General features: G+C 40.0%; 2 protein-coding genes across 12 annotated transcripts in view; one reads left to right on the top strand and one right to left on the bottom strand.

The window, feature by feature from the left end:
• The window catches only part of prss12 (serine protease 12), a 24,109-nt gene extending 12,889 nt beyond the window's left edge, over nt 1–11,220 (bottom strand). For 3 of the 10 annotated variants that reach the window (XR_008951030.1, XM_057035897.1, XM_057035893.1), the window contains exons 1-7: nt 6,720–7,427; nt 5,685–5,823; nt 4,953–5,125; nt 4,708–4,858; nt 4,213–4,391; nt 3,092–3,233; nt 2,758–2,978 (exon numbers count right to left, since the gene is read on the bottom strand). Coding sequence is in view for 8 of the 10 variants with exons in the window: in XM_057035897.1 (XP_056891877.1) it covers nt 2,758–2,978; nt 3,092–3,233; nt 4,213–4,391; nt 4,708–4,858; nt 4,953–5,125; nt 5,685–5,823; nt 6,720–7,059 (1,345 nt within the window). In the remaining 2 variants the exon portion in view is untranslated. The other 7 variants (XM_057035890.1, XM_057035891.1, XM_057035896.1 and 4 more) reach the window with 7 other exon arrangements.
• Nucleotides 10,475–16,628, top strand: mettl14 (methyltransferase 14, N6-adenosine-methyltransferase subunit). 2 transcript variants are annotated; one of them, XM_057036037.1, is made up of 11 exons: nt 10,475–10,861; nt 11,149–11,237; nt 11,452–11,539; nt 11,821–11,898; nt 13,162–13,249; nt 13,328–13,418; nt 13,522–13,663; nt 13,741–13,833; nt 14,575–14,691; nt 14,760–14,988; nt 15,099–16,628. In XM_057036037.1, the coding sequence occupies exons 1-11, from the start codon at nt 10,796–10,798 to the stop codon at nt 15,401–15,403; spliced, it is 1,386 nt and encodes a 461-aa protein (XP_056892017.1). In that variant the 5' UTR covers nt 10,475–10,795; the 3' UTR covers nt 15,404–16,628. The 2 variants fall into 2 exon arrangements, with proteins under 2 accessions (XP_056892017.1, XP_056892018.1); XM_057036038.1 differs by having other exon boundaries at nt 10,479–10,861; nt 14,778–14,988.

Raw genomic sequence — 16,628 nt, 5'->3', positions numbered from 1 at the left:
TTTGATCTGCCTCTGACCAGGATTGTTAACAAGACAGGCGCATCATCTGTGTTGTTGAAAACAACAGGCCACGAGAGAACGCACTTCAACTGCATTCTGGCATGCACGGCATCCGGACAAAAACTTCCACCACTGGTGATTTTTAAGCGCAGAACTATGCCTAAAGAACAACTCCCGAAAGGCATAGTGGTCAAAGTTAACACCAAAGGGTGGATGATGGAAGGCCTTATGAAGGAATGGTTAACGGAGTGCTACAGCAAGCGCGCAGGAGGATTTTTTTACCGGAAAAAAGCACTGCTTATTTTGGATAGCATGAGGGCCCACATCACAGATTCTGTGAAAGCAGCGATCACGAAAACAAACTCTATTCCAGCTGTGATTCCTGGAGGTACAACAAAGTATTTGCAGCCACTTGACATCTGTGTGAATCGGGCATTTAAAGCTGCACTCTGGGTTGAGTGGGATACTTGGATGACAAGTGGTGAGAAATCATTCACAAAAACCGTCCGCATGCGAAAAGCATCCTTTTCTGATGTCTGTCAGTGGATCCTAACAGCGTGGAGTGATGTTAAAGAATCCACGATCACCAACGGGTTCCGAAAGGCTGGACTGCTACGCGAAGAGAGCGGCGCACCTTCAGAGCCAACACTGGAGGATGATACGGAGAGCGAGACTGATGGAGACAGATGTGACGAAGCGCTTCTGGGGTTGTTCAACTCCGACACTGAAGAAGACGACTTCATGGGTTTCAGCGAAGATGATTAAAGTGACTTATGATTTCAAACACAGGAGAAATGAAGATAAATACTGGTTATTTTCTCTTGGTTCTGTTCCGTTTTAATCAACAAAGTTGCTGCCGTGTTAAAAGGCGCTGTTAGGAAAGAATCTGTTCAGGTACTTACATGTACATTTACAGTTCAAAATCGTTCTGTACATGCAGTAAATATCTAATTTTTCAACATAAATATCTGCGGCTTATAACTCGGTGCGGCTTGTATATCTTTTTTTTATTTATTTTTTTAAAAATTGAGCGGATGCGGCTTAGATACAGGTGCGGCTTATAGTCCTGAAAATAGTCCGGAAAATAATCTAATCTAAGAAGGCACTTCGAGAGAAAACATCAAGACAAGGTGAAAAACCTGAATGCAGACCAGAAGCTACAGAAAGTAGAAGTTAAAGAAGAATCTGACATCTCAGCAGACATTTTTCACCAGAGCAAAAACACAAAGCTGCTGTGAAAGCAAGCTTCATTGTGGCAGAAGAGAGAGCCAAATAAGGACGGCCATTTACCGAGGGAGAGTTTCAGAAGAACTGTATGCCAAGCATCCAGCTCTGACAAAACAGGATAAGAGCAAAGAGAATTGAATGTTTTGGTTTTATTTTTTTTTTTTTTTTTTTTTTTTGCTAGAAAGCAACATTTTTATATTTCCAAGGTTTTTGGGATCATGCTCATATTTTGAATTTCTATGATTTTGACAGGAAGCAGATCAGAAATATTTAAAAGGTATATATAGTTTACATTAATTTTTATAAAATGGCCCATGAACAAAGAAAACCAAATGTTTTTATTTATTATTTATACATTTGTGGAAAAGCACAATTTTTATTTGATTTTTTTCATGGTTTTTTGCAGCATGTTCATAGTTGTAACTTTTATATTTATGACAAGAGATATGTTTATATAGAGCTAAGTATTTTAAGTTGTATACAGTTTAAGTTTATTTATTGTGGAATAATATTCCTCTCTGTTTTCCTATTCCTATTCATGTTCAAAAAACATTTACTTTTAGTGTGTTCAATAAATGTTTATCCCGATTGTCCCGTGACCTAAGGTGTGCTTTGAATTTTGGCCCCCAGTGCAACTGAAATTGACACTCCTGCCTTAGAGGGACCAAACAAGAATGTTAAAAAAAAAAAACAAAGAAGAGCGATGACCCAGACCATCAATAAAGAACAACTTGTTTAATTAATCGCAGGGGAATAGTGGGTAAAATCTATTAACCTGTATGTTATCAGTCACAAGTTCCTAAATCTGATAGAGGATGCATTAGTTCACCTGCCCACTCAGGCTAACTTACGAACGCATGAACACCAGGATAGGCTGGGGGCCCAGTCCGATTGGTTGGGAAAAGCTGAACACTTCCACACCTTCATTTAAGTCTGTTTCAATCTCATACCAGCATTTTGAATGTGAAACAAACTGCTGGGAGAACCTGACAAGAGCTACAGTTGCTTGTTTGGGGTGATATTAGCTGCAAACAGAATCAATCAATCAATCCCCTTCAGCTGGATCGTTCCCCACAAACACAAACGATGGTCCTCTGGCCATAGATTGATAAGCACCTGTATCTTCATCACTTCCACATCTGCCCAAGACATGTTCCAGCATGTTCTACATGCAACCTACATCGTAGCACAGAAGGGAGGGGTTACCCCCCTCCCTTCGGGGTTCATGGTTGCCACAGCCATTGATTCAGAGTCAAGCTCAACATGCTTTATTTTAAAAAATTATCAAATAACATCCTATAGAACAAAGGTTTCTGTGTAGTCTCAATGGCGACCATCTGCATTTCACTTCTTGTTTATAAAAGTCCAGAAACAACTATGCATCCAGGTGCATTACATTCGAAAGTTATGCAGCGTCTCTCTCTCTCTCTCTCTCTCTCTCTCACACACACACACATACACACACACACACACACACACATACATGACCTGCCACATTTTCACTTTGTGCAGCATTGAAAGGATTCTTACTGTGAGGAAGAGTTTCTCTGCTGCGCTCGGGGTTGCAGGTGACGCTCACATCTTCCTGGTGTGTGCAGTCATGATGGAGCCATTCACTCCTGATACACAGCAGCAAACTCGGCTCTTTTCCTGTGCAGCTCACATCATCTAGATGGATGGGGCCTGACCCCAGCCCAAAGGGACGGGAATGGGTGGTGTTTACTCCCTCTGGATCAATGGTCTCACCTAATCTACATTAGAGAAAACAACAAACAAAACAGAAAAAAATATTTTATTATATTTGTTGTAGATTTTACATCACATTAAATGTTCCATTAAAAGTGCATAAGAATGTTGATATTACCTGTAGCCAAGCTGTCGACACGCCACTTGAGTGTTCCAGTCTGTCCAGCCATCATCACACACCGTCCCCCACTGACCATGGTAAAAAATTTCAAGACGTCCTTCGTGGCCCACAGCACCTCCCACCAACCTGACAGTACCGTCTGAGACAAATAAAGACAAAAAAAGTTAAAGTAACATATAGAACCAGTGAGGTTTTTGCCCAAGAGGTTTTTGCTCTCGCTCCTTCCTTTGTTTGATCAACAGTTGTCAGAAATACAATTCCATTTATTTCCATGTCTAAACATTAACACAGGTATGAGGGGTGGCAATCTGAGGCAAGGCAATGTCTAGTTACATTTATATAGTACATTTATATACTACATTTATAAGTTACAAACAACTCTTTACGCTAAGGGCTATACACCACACAAACACTACTCAACATAAAACATCAGCCCAAACTCATAAGGAAAAGGAATCACAAAATGTAAACACGTGTCTGCAGAGGACACAGATAAAACATGGTGATTAGCATCAAAGCTAATGGTAGTAAAGGATGGATAACAGATGATTTAAGTTCCAAACACTTAAAAATCAGCTCTATCAATCTTAATTTCAAAACAGTCATTTATTGTGTTTTGTTGTCCCAGCTGAGAAATGACTGACCCAGACAAAGTTCCTTCAGAGTCCCCTTCAGTGGTTCCAAAGTTGGTTATTGTAAGAAAGTTGTTCTTTGCCCTCTTTTACTCTTGTATGATGCCATTTCCACCTTGCTAATACTACAGATTACTCGGTTGAGCTGTGCACAAAGGCACAGTCTAGGTATTGTGAAAGCTAAATAGGCTGAAGCTAACATTATCGACATTATCAGTTATGCCTGTGCTGGACAAATGCTCGATCCACCATACTCGATCCAATACTCAATGTGAAAGAGATATTTTTCCAAAACCAAAATTTTAGGTCTCTTGCATTTATCTTTATCATCTTTAAATGGGAATGATTCAATAAAGTATCTTACCTAACATTTGCTTTCCTTTGCAATCAGGTCAAACATTGCACAATATTTTTACAATCAATATTTAGAATTTTAAAAATTTTATCGTTGTGTCTTAAAACCACGGGATGTACGTGTTGTTCTACCTGTGAGTGGGCTGCAGGACACTCCTGCATCCTCAGAGTGCAGGCAGTTGTGTTCCCCCCAGGCACTTTTCAGGCACTGGTCCAGGGTCAGCTCATTGCCTGTACAACGTACCTCATCCAGCCACACACGGTTAGAACCCTTTCCAAAATGTGCCTTGCCCCAAGCTCTTGCCACGCCACTTTAAAATAAAGTATTGATAGGAGAGAATAAAGGTTTTAACCTGAGGTTATGTTGGGATGGTAAAACCAGAAGCAGGCTAAGCACCTCAATTGCCAAAGGGTTTTTGTTAAATCTGGGAAAATGTATCTGATTGATGATGCTTGCTGTGTGAGAGTGAGAAGGATACTTTTAGGCCTAGACAGAACCCAAGAGCCGGACACCCAAATCAAATCAAATCATCTTCCTCCGTCGTCATTCAGTCAGTTCTCAAAATCCGAACGTACAATAGTTATTAGCTGTTGTTTATTAAATTGTGTGCAAGAGTAGCCACTCACCTCAGCCCAAGTTGTCGACAAAGCACCTCTGCGTCATTATCGTCCCATTGGTCATCGCATATGGAACCCCACTGTCCAGCATGGAAGACCTCAACGGTGCCTTCTGTGTGCGACCGACCTCCAACGAGCCGCACAGGGAGTGGCAAACCTACTGAAAACACCGAAAAATTAGTCAACAATTATAAGAGATTTCAACAAGTCTAAATCCGGAAGAGGTTTTAACTTAAAGACAGATTTCTTACAACCTTGCTGCTGCGTGCAGGTTATGGCTGCCAGCAGAGAACACTCCCCTCCGTTCCAGGTGATCTTCGGACACTGGAGCAGGTCTGTCTCATCTCCTTTGCAGTGAACAGCCCTCCAGTGTATTTTGGTGTTCTTTGGAGAAGCCAGAACAGCTGCCCGTGCGTGACCTGACATTCTAGAAAATAATCAAATATTGAGGAGTCTCATCTGTCGGGAACCAGTAACAAAAAGGTGCTGGCCAATGATCTCAACTGACATTTAGCCTCCCTCCTCTCCCTGTGGACCTTTACTCACTCCTCTGTGCACATGCACACGTGCCTGTGTGCTCATGTGCATGCTAGTGTTGGTTTCAGTGTCACTGAAACATTAAAAGTGAGACCTCTGACATGGAAACATTAAAAGTGAGACCTGTGGGTGTGGGGGTGTGTGTTTGTGTTTGTGAAAGGGGACAAAGAGGAACTGGCAACAAGGTAATAAACAGAGCACTTATGGTATTTAAATACCTCTCAGGATTGGGGCTTTGGAATGCTGGAGTCACACAGACAAAGAGCACTTGGAGCACGATAAGTTCTCTAAAGTTGTCACCAAAGTTCCATCACACTGACTCTGGTCAGATTTCTGAGGAACACTTCATGCTGTAAATGGTAATAACACATGTGTCTACGTATGTGAGCAGAGAGCAGCAGCGTCAGGTCAGTATGAACACATATGTGTAGGCGTGTGTACTCTCTGACCCTCTGGCCAGCTGTCTGCAGGCCACTGCAGCATCTTCTCCCCCCCATCCCTCGCTGCAGACTGAGCCCCATGCTCCTCCAAGATAGACCTCCACCCTGCCATCCAGTTTGGAGCGGCCCCCTTGCAGACGAACAGAGCCTGGGTGGAGGGTAGAGAAAACAAAAACGTGAGGTAACAGACATGAATCATGCCTCACAAAACATACAGAGTGGGCGGTTCCTATCAGATCTCTGAGGATGATGCTGTCTGGGTATCAACAGCGAGTCTGATGCTGATTTTAGGCTTTATGATATGTTGACAAGTTGTACTGTTTTGAGCTTGAATTTTAGGTCCGGACCTGTAAAAGGTGTATGTAGGTCATGAAGAGGGCTGTTCAGGAAGCAGTTTATGCATCCTTAAGCACTCCAAGATTTTGGAGATTATTAAAGTAGTACACATCAATTCTAAATTAAATCGTGGCAACTCTATTAAAACTAACCCGAAGATTACAACTCACATTCTGCCAGCACACTAGCTGGCTAAAAATACATCACTTGTCCTGGTGCCAGATGGAAATCATAGTGTCATAGTGTCAGCTTCACTACTCTCATACTTCTTTCCCGTTAATCAGAACTGCAGATTCAAATGGATGTCAGAGATAATTTCAGTGGCAGATGTGATACGGGTATTAATGAAGGTGTCTTTGTGCAGAAACCTTCACCCTAGAGAGTGCGACGCGTTCTATATGTGATGGTCCTGACGACTGAGCTGTGCCAAACACTAGCTAAGCCACTCTTGTTGCCTTTAGAGCCAAATGTGCTCACACTAATGCGCTTTCCATTCGTTTAGTCACGCCTTAAATTGTGATGGTAGCTCAATAATATTAATAAGGATAATAATAAAAAATAAAAATAAGAATATGGATAAGCTACATTAATAATTGCTGCACGTAATGCCTTATGCTATTGTTGACTTTTTAAATGAGAAAATTAGATTTCATATGCTGAGTCTTGGTTTTCTAAAAGAAGGTCTGTTGGCCTGCATGTCTGCCCTACCTTGTTTACAGTCGCAGTAGCCCCAGTCCACTCTGCCTCTGGGGTTCCTAAAAAAGCACCAGGGTCTGATCCTGCCGTCCGGATTGCGACATTGGTTGTGTTCTCCTAACCCTTTGCCCGGGTAGCGCTCCCTAAAGCCGGCCACACCGGTCCAGTTCATGCACTGGTGGCCAGACTCGGTGACGTCTATCGCTCCGCGGTAGAAACCGTCTTGTCTGCGGCTCTGGACGCAGGCCGAGAACGGCGAGGTTGGTGCGGGGACGCTGCCGGTGTGACCGAGGCGGCTGCCCGCAGCCAACAGCGTGGCCGCGAAAGAGAGAAAGAGAAGATCATCAATCATGTTGGTTCATACGCGACCAAAATCGCTGGTTTTTAACCATCAGCTGAGAAGATCTTCATCCCTCATGGAGACGTTCTTTCCCCAGCTGTGCCAGGACTGAGGGGCGAGAGAGGAAAAGCGATGAGGATCAATCAAAGTCCTAAAGGCAGGGAGTCACCCAGCTGATATACAATAACTCTTAGCGCCTGAGTATCCCTGCATACACGTCTCTAAGTGATGTTTTAATTCGCTGTTTTGCATTGAAGCTCAAAGCATTAGTAATCAAATTAACCGGCTATACAAGGCAAAAAGTGGCCGGAAATAATAAAGACATTTGTAATAATTACAAGGTTTCGGAGTTACTTGAACCCTAATTTCAAAAACTCGTCTGGGGAATGTTTGTTGTATAAAATCTGATTTTCTGCTGTACATATGGACGTAATGGGCATCATGACATATTCAATCAGGATTGGTCCGTATTTAAAAAAGGTAAATACAGGTACAGTATCTTTACACCAGATTTAAACTGAATCTTCCTGTTACACGAAATCTCACTTAACTTTCAACACGTGACTGTTTGAGAACAAACGTGAGAAATAATCAAAGCATGTTACATTCATTCATTATACTCATGCCACAAAGAAAAATTATCTTTTCACATTTGTTGTTTTATTTTTTTTTAAATAAAAATAATACTATTAATAATTGCCAAAGGAGAAAATCATCCTACATATTCAAGTTGACCTAATATGGCCTCCTAACATTTCAGGATTTATTTAACAAATTCTGTGAAAGTTTTGCAGCATTCTATCACTCTACGATCTCATCATGTTCTGCTCATTAATCTTATTAGTTTAGTCCAAGATCTTCAGCAGATGGAAAACTATAGCCAGGAAAAACTGATATTTGCAGTGTTTTAGTATTTAATGTATTATTTGCATGAAAAAAACGCACATAAGCTTCAGCAAATTCTTAGGATTGTGCAGTTAAGCAACAATGCTCGTCATGATGGAATTATGCACATCACTGGCAAGTAAAGGAATTCTGTCACAATCCAACCACACCCATTTGCTAGCACGAGCGTCAGCTCAAAGAAATGTCATGTCAACCACAGGGAGGAGGCACAGAAAAGGTTTGGAATGTCTATCTGAAATTCCTCAACCACACAACCACCATAGCTAGTCTATGCTTCTGTCTCATCACCTTTGTTTAAATTACCTCTGATAAAAGTATGAAAGAATAAACAGAGAAATTCTTCTGTGCTTACCATTTACTGATTTGAGATGTGAATATCATTATTGTCTCTGTAATTTTGCACAGTGTTTAATGTTATCGGATTAAGTGGTTAGACACATGATCGATGATGATCAGTTGTCATCATGACCCTATTTCATGGATAAACTGGCCATCATTTGATGTCTCTTACCAAGAACCAGTTCCATTATGCCTCCTGCAGCATAGAAAACACTGTTATTTTAAGTTCATTTAATAAGCCTGATGACTGATGTCTTTTGAAAATAAAAAACGTCCTCACTTCCTGGATACGTGAAAAAAAAGCTTTTTGTCTGTACAGAGTTTAAAGCTGGAAGAACAAGTTTTGATGGATGAGATATTTATAAGATTATAAAGGAATTACTGTCACACAGTGACTTGCCTTGAGTATTTGAAATAGGGAGCTTTTAAAACAGGTCCAGCAGAGCAACCTCATTTAACCTCATGTTCACATTCGCATGTACACCTCTGCATCAAATTATCAGCTAGTATTAGCTAAAGTGCAAAGAACAGTGGCTTAAAGGTTTTTTTGAGCTAATTACTGGTAGTCATTTACAGACAGAATGGCAACTGCTGCGATAGTTGAGGAAGGAAACAGGGTTAGGCTTAAAAGTTAAACAATGTCAGTTTAGTTAGAAATGTGAAAATAGTTATAATAGTACAATAATAGTAGTACTTTTCAGGACCTACTCAGTCACTAATGTGGATTAGCATTTTCTGCTGTATTGCTATTACTGTTCCTTTTAAACACTTTTAAAATCATGATTACATGTATTACGTGCATCTTGCCGTTGTAGGCAAAACACAGACTGAAAAAAATGGTGTTTTGTCCCACCGCGTACACCTGAAAGACCCTGACAGCAGATGAGGGATAGGGTTGATGTGAAAATGGAAGAGGAAAGAATAACCTGTGTCTTCTGCACTGAGTTATGAGTTTCAATCAGACTTTTAAAGGAGATCAGAGGATTGAAGTATCTACATTTTTGAATGGGAACTATAATCACCCACAAGGTCCCTGCTCTTCCTCCCTCTTGTTCTCTTCCTTCAGTGGGTGGTTACCTCAGGAGACAGCTGAGTAAATAAATAATGGTTATGAAGATGTATGACAAGCAGACAGATCATGTTTCCAAGACTAATTTTTTTGGTTTTCTGTTCTCTCATGTCATAAACATACTTAATGAATGACTGTACAAAATTCGTGTGGACTGGATTGTCTGAAAACTGATCTTGAAATGAGAAATAGGTCAAATGGGTCACCATTTTAACTTATTCATGAAAAACTTACCTTAGGAAGTGAGGGCTGTATTCAGGGCCAGAAGTAAAATCCACTAAAAATCCACCGGATACACCATCCTTGCTGGAAATGCCTAGCTTTCTCTTCCCGTTCATGCACTCTCTGTGTGTGCACAGGTGAATGTCAGGAGCATGTCAGCCAGCCAGGACAAGTATAGGCCTAAATGTTTCTGCTTGTTAATACACACCTAAGTGCAAAACCTTTATTATCTCGTTTGGTCTAGACGGTTCTTAAATTACATTTTATATTACATATTACTTTTCATTAAACAAATTAAACAAGAACACACAACCAATAACATTGGTTATTCTTTGTTTTGTCTTGTACTTTTTAACCAATGAGGAATGAACAATGAAGGTGGGGAGAGATCACAGAAGACAAACAAACACTAAATATGCAGCTTATAATGTACAAAAATAGGAACTGTCCTACTGATCTTATTTCGGGAGCCTATTGATATTTTTTATTTCTGTTATTACAAAGTGGCAGTGATATGTGGCAAAGTCAGTCTTGTTCTGAGCTTACTGCTGATCTTCCAAAGAACCCATTTAATAAGAATCTAATTATATCTATTTTTATTTGAAATCGTGAAACGTCTTTTCAAATGCATTGCATGTAAACTGACTGTATTTGTCCAGCACTTTTCTAAACATTTCTGACAAATAAGACTGCCTTTTGCTACAAGGCTTCAGTCACCTTCACACTCCGATTCACACACTTGCGGAATACTTAAAATTATGACTATTCGTGCACGTTCACACATTGAAGATGCAATTACAGTGCGTCACACAACGTTTGATTGCATCATCAAATAGCGCCTTAAACCTGATGAGATACCGGTCGCTTAGAAAAAAAACTGGCGTACACCGATTTACGAGTGGACTGAGTGAGGACTTGGTATTAGGTGTATTAGCGCGTTCAAGCAATAATGATGTTGGTGTTAGGCATACCTCGGCGTAGATTGCTAGGACAAGAGCCCATAATCGAAGACAGCTGACGTTCTAAGCACTTTATTTCAACATCTAACCGAACTGAACGCCCTCGGTGAACATAACGAGGACACCTATTGTGATTTTTTTTAAAGCGGCAATTACATGTTAGTATTAAAGCAACTGCAACATCATTGCAATCGCCTTGAAACGATTTGGTAGGTTTACACCAGTGAAGTGCTAGATACCAAAAGCTGTGGAAATGAACAGTCGACTGGAAGAGATTCGCAAGAGACAAAAACTCAGGCGACAACTCTTAGCTCAACAGGCAAGTAGTCAGAGTCCCTGACGTTAGCATGTGGCTAACGCGGCAAGCAAGTTATTCCAGACCTGTTCTGTGCAGCCCAGAATTGTCAACCTACTTGGGAAAGGGACATTTCTATTGTATGGCATGCAAATAATGAGCTCTCCAAAAACACTATAACCACAGAATAGTGGTTATTTTATGTGCAGTAGATATACAGACAGAGCCGAATAATCAATGCAAAATAATAATATAAATGTAAATACAAGAAATACCTTCATCTGTACTTTACCATCCCTTTCTTGCCATAGTTGGGAGCTGAGAGTGCAGACAGTATTGGAGCAGTTCTCAACAGTAAAGACGAACAGAGAGAAATAGAGGAGACCAGAGAAACATGCAGGTGAGTTCTGTGAATAGAAATGTAGAAATGGGTTTAAAACTAACTTTTCCAAGTGATGCACAAATACACACCTGATTTCATAATTAAAACATAAGATCCCCCAACTGCTGTGTCTTTATGGTATAAAAGCTGTTGACAACATCAAAACATTGACCCTGTGGCCTTGATTCCAGGGTTTATCTATTAGTTTAAATGATGGATTCGTGTTTTGCAGGGCTTCGTTTGAAAGTTCAGGCACAGGTAACAGGAGGAAAGCTCCAACAGAGGGAGAGGATACAGAGGAGGATTTGGAAGAACAAAAGGTAAGCTTATCAGCTAGATGACATGGTCTTGGCTGTTCCCAAACTCTGGAAACCCTTTTCTTTCCTTAGGAAGTATTTTTCCTCCCATTACACACTGCATAAGTATGTGGCAGTAGAGGTTTTGTTCTGTATGCATGTTATACACTAAGTTCAACTGCATTTTAAAGTTGATTTTTAATGTGACTTAATGAGGATTTTCATTCTGACAAGATGCGAAGGAACAGATGTCCAACAGTAGTTGGCGACAGCTATTCTCAACATTTTGTGCATGTGTGATTTAGGATGAAGTAGAAATGCAACAACAAGAGGAGAACAACCCATACGAGGAAGTTTACAAAGACTCAAGTACATTCCTCAAGGTGGGAACAAGGTGCCTTTTTACATTCCATTTTTCTGTAGCTAATTAAAACCTACAGACTTGTACAGCGCATTATCCTATCTTATTTGGAAAAAAAAAAATCTGTTCATTTAAAAAGTCAGCTCTAGAGGTTGTTCAATTTATTTGTTTGACTGAATAATGACTGCCTACGAAGCTTGTCTGGCTACATAGCTTGTCTGGCTAAATGACCCTCTGTGTGTAGACCAGACCAATGTTAGTCATCATTTCAGTAGATGTAACACTAGGCTGAGAAATGTAAAAAAAAAAAAAAAACACAATGACAACAATCCTTTTCCCTGGTAGCAACTAACTATCAACTATTAAATGGACTAAAAAACTTTTTTTCGGATTTTGTGGCAGGTGCATTGCAACATTAGCCCAATGCTAGTTGTACTTCTTTGTCGTGTTCACCACTACTTTCAGAAATGATTTTTGCTTCTTAGGGATATCACTGATATCACAAACTTTGTTGAATTTCTGAGTGAGACTAAAGCCCCCCCCCCATGGCATTAACAACATTATTTCATTATTTCACTGAAGATGATTTCTGTTGGAAGGTAAATTGTATTTCCCTGAAGACTTGAAACTCTAATTAATCCCTCAATTCAACCTCCACTACAAGAAGCATTTGAGAGAAAATCTAAATAATAAATAATGTAATTGAAATACCTAAATTAGAAACTACAAATTACATTTTCAAGCTGCTCCAGTTAGTTTGTATGCAAAGAATGTCATTTAGGTGTTATTTCCACCTCCAGTGATTTCTATTACGGTACCCACATATATCTTAAGCAATCTTTTAGCCAGTAGAACACCTCCCCCATTCTTTCTTCTATATGAATAACAAGCTGCTTCCATACATTATTTGTTCTTATTTAAATCTTTTAGAAAGAATATCCCATGTTATACAATATTACATGGGATATTCTTTCAAAACACACAATGTCAGTCTTGTTTGAAGGCAGTTTGATTGAATGTTTACTGATATGCATACAAATCATATGTATAATTTGATTTCCCAGAGGTTGTTTTGATGTTCCAAGGTCACAGCTGCAGTATCCCTCTAATAATCATACTATTTTTAAAAAAAAAAGATTTTTATAATTTTTTTCTAAATGGACTTTTAGCTTCACTTAAGTTGAACTTTTAACTCTATTTGATAAAATTAATCAAAAAACCATACTTTTCATCAGCTGTCATATTTGTTGCCTATTCATTCATTGTTTCATTTGTTCATTTTCAGGGAACGCAGAGTTTGAACCCTCACAATGACTACTGTCAGCACTTTGTTGACACAGGGCATAGACCTCAAAACTTCATTCGAGATGTTGGTGAGTGGGTGTTCACAGTTCACGTGCATAGAACCCAGTGATTGCTTCTGATTGTGCTGTGTTTCTCCTGTGTTTCAGGCCTGGCTGACCGATTTGAGGAGTACCCTAAACTCCGAGAACTGATCAGACTGAAGGATGAGCTCATCTCCAGCACCAACACCCCTCCCATGTATGCTAAACAATTATGTGGTTCAAGTACATATTTCCCAACTTTTATTGTACTTACAGTAAGAACACACTGTATCGGTTTCAATCTTACTGTTTGCTTATAGGTACCTTCAGGCAGACCCAGAACACTTTGACCTGCAGGACTTAAAATGCAAGTTTGACGTAATTCTGCTTGAGCCTCCGTTAGAGGAATACTACAGGGAATCAGGCATAAGCCACACCGAACGTTTCTGGACCTGGGATGATGTATGCACACCAAACCTGAGTTTATTGGTGTATAGTAGATACAGTCAAGTTCCTCTCTCTGTCTTTTGCTGTTGTAGATTATGAAACTGGAAATTGAGGAGATATCAGCGCTGCGTTCCTTTGTCTTTCTCTGGTGTGGCTCTGGTGAAGGACTGGATTTGGGCAGAATGGTAACATGTCTCATTAAAGGACCTCTTTAAATGAAAATGATCTGTTTACCTGGGTGTTACATGATCAACAATTGTATCCAACAGCTTAGTTTTCCAGCTGTGATATTGTTCTTAAAGATACCCTCACTACTTTGTGTTGAGTTCTGTTCATTACATTAAGGAAGGCCAATTGTATATATTTGGCAGCTATTTTGTTTTTCGTTTAATTTTTTTGATAGGGTGAAAACATTTTGCTGCCTACGAAGTTTAAAAGAGGCCAGCTTTAAAATATTGAGTGTCATGTAGGCGTTCCATCAGCAGGTGGTTATTTTAGACATGTGCTTAGTCTTTTACCCAGCTATTCAAGCTGTTCTATTTTCTTTGTGTTTCCAGCATTCTTTTAGAAAAACAGCATGTCATTCATGTTTGTGACGCAGGTGCTTTCTAAACACTCCAGGAACACCAAGTCACAGTCCTGTCTATGAGAGAACTGCTATTTTTAGTATGTGTTACAGGACTTGTGTATGTCTGTGTGAAGAAAGGTCAGTGCCTACATTTCAGGTTGATAATACAGATTCCTGCTGAATGATATAAGGAGAAAAGAATTGATCTTGATCTTGTTAATAGACTCATTTCTTCTGGTTAAATATTAAGAGCCCAACACCTTTGGAATGGAGGAGATCTTGACTAAAAATAATGTATATATACACAACATAAGAATTTTCTTTTTAATTACTGCTTACTGTGAATCACCCTTTTTAGTGCTTGAGGAAGTGGGGCTTTAGGCGATGTGAAGACATTTGTTGGATCAAAACCAACAAGAACAATCCAGGCAAGACCAAGGCAATGGATCCTAAAGCTGTTTTCCAGAGGACAAAGGTACAAGAGGACATTCAGCTGGTCATTGTAAAGTTTGTCTGCACATACATTTAACATTGGTGTGATAGCCCCCTCATCCCTTCCAGGAACACTGCCTAATGGGAATCAAAGGGACTGTGCGCAGAAGTATCGATGGTGATTTCATCCATGCAAATGTAGACATTGACCTGATCATCACAGAGGAGCCCGAGATGGGAAATGTAGAGAAGCCTGTGGAGATCTTTCACATCATTGAGCACTTCTGTTTGGGCCGCAGACGTTTGCATCTTTTTGGACGAGACTCTACCATCAGACCTGGTGAGTTATTCACCCTTTCTTCTTTTTTGGTAATAACTCCATTGATGCCACATTGGTGTATTTATGTCCTCCTTTGTTTTCTTTGCATTGTTTTCTTCTTTGGTTTCTAGGCTGGCTGACAGTGGGCCCTACCTTGACAAACAGTAACTTTAACCCAGAGACATATGCCTCCTATTTCTCATTACCTAACTCTCATCTCTCGAGCTCTACTGAGGAAATAGAAAGACTACGGCCCAAATCTCCTGTTAAGCTCAAGTCGGACCGTGGCGGTGGAGCACCTAGAGGGGGAAGAGGGGGCCCAAATGCAGGAAGAGGTGGAGACAGAGGCCGTGAGAGAAACAGACCAAATTTTCGTGGGGATAGGGGAGGTTTCAGAGGAAGAGGAGGACCACATCGGGGGTTTCCACCTCGCTAAAGACTTCAGGGTAACCAGACTTTCAGGAAGTGAATTCATGTCGTATGGATCTATTTCCAATCAAACCTTTTATTTGAATTAGCTTTTAATTTTTACTTGCAAGTTTATGATAGTTCATAGTTATGAACTCTTAAAATATGTTAAGTCAGTGGGTGTGTAGCTTAGCATAATTTCTACCTATACATGGGGAACGGAGACAATGGCCCAATTCATTCGGCAAAGAAAACCCATTTGTCAGAATGTGCAAGAAGCAGTATTGCACATTTACATGAGGGGATCAAAAGAATTAACACAACTAGTGCCCCTTTCGTATTTGTGTTAGTAGAATCCAAGGAATGGGGGAGAGTAGGTTTTCTTAATTGCGATTTTCGGACTTTCTAAACTTAGACATGGTCATGATGTGTGGGAAAGAAAATGGTGGAAAAGAAGAAATCTGTCCCATCATACTTCAGCCTCCGATGTTAAAAAAGAAACTGAATGAATGCATGTATTGCCGTTTTCCCTTACCCAAGATGTATTAGAGATACACTGGTTCAATTTCAGCTTCAGACACAGGAATGTCTTTACGTCACCAGAACAGGTGCTGCTAGTTTCATGCCAAATTCCAAAAGTGTTTTTAGCCTTTAGGTATAACAAAACAAAGCAGGGTACAGGGTACCTTTATGATTTTGATTCTGGGTTCAATTTGAAATAACTTTTTTATATCAGCATTTCAGGTGGATAGATTCGACAGGAGAGTACAACCTGATTTGGCCAGAAAGCTAGAAATTGATTTGGGAGGAAAGGCAGCATCTTACTAAAATGGGAATAAAAAAGAAGGAAATGTTGGATATCAGTCAACTGCATTAACCAGTAGAGAAATTACATCTGCAAGTAAACACTTGCAGATGTAATTTCACAAACCCAAATTTGTCAATCATTTCCTCATTGTTATGACTTCTTAAATACTGTTTGGAAAAAGTTTTAACTTCCTCTTATTATACAAGCCTGTAATTCTGCACGCAAGCAGTGTCAGCAACACCAGCTTTACTGTGTTTTAGTTTTTCTCTGTGAGGGTGTGGACTCATTACTGGAAATAAGAGTAAACAGGACATAACTAACTACGAGGCTGTGCACTAACTGCTCCTGAAACCTTGATCGCTGTTGTCCACTTGTACTAATTTTTAATACCTGTTGATGGTTTTCAAAGTCATTTTGGTGACAAATAAAAATGAAGAAACTTGCA

This window comes from Takifugu flavidus, chromosome 6 (genome assembly GCF_003711565.1).
Source record: "Takifugu flavidus isolate HTHZ2018 chromosome 6, ASM371156v2, whole genome shotgun sequence".
In the NCBI taxonomy this organism is placed as follows: Eukaryota; Metazoa; Chordata; class Actinopteri; order Tetraodontiformes; family Tetraodontidae; genus Takifugu; species Takifugu flavidus.
Note: the sequence above shows the minus strand (reverse complement) of the source record. Positions and strands in the feature narration are given on the sequence as shown.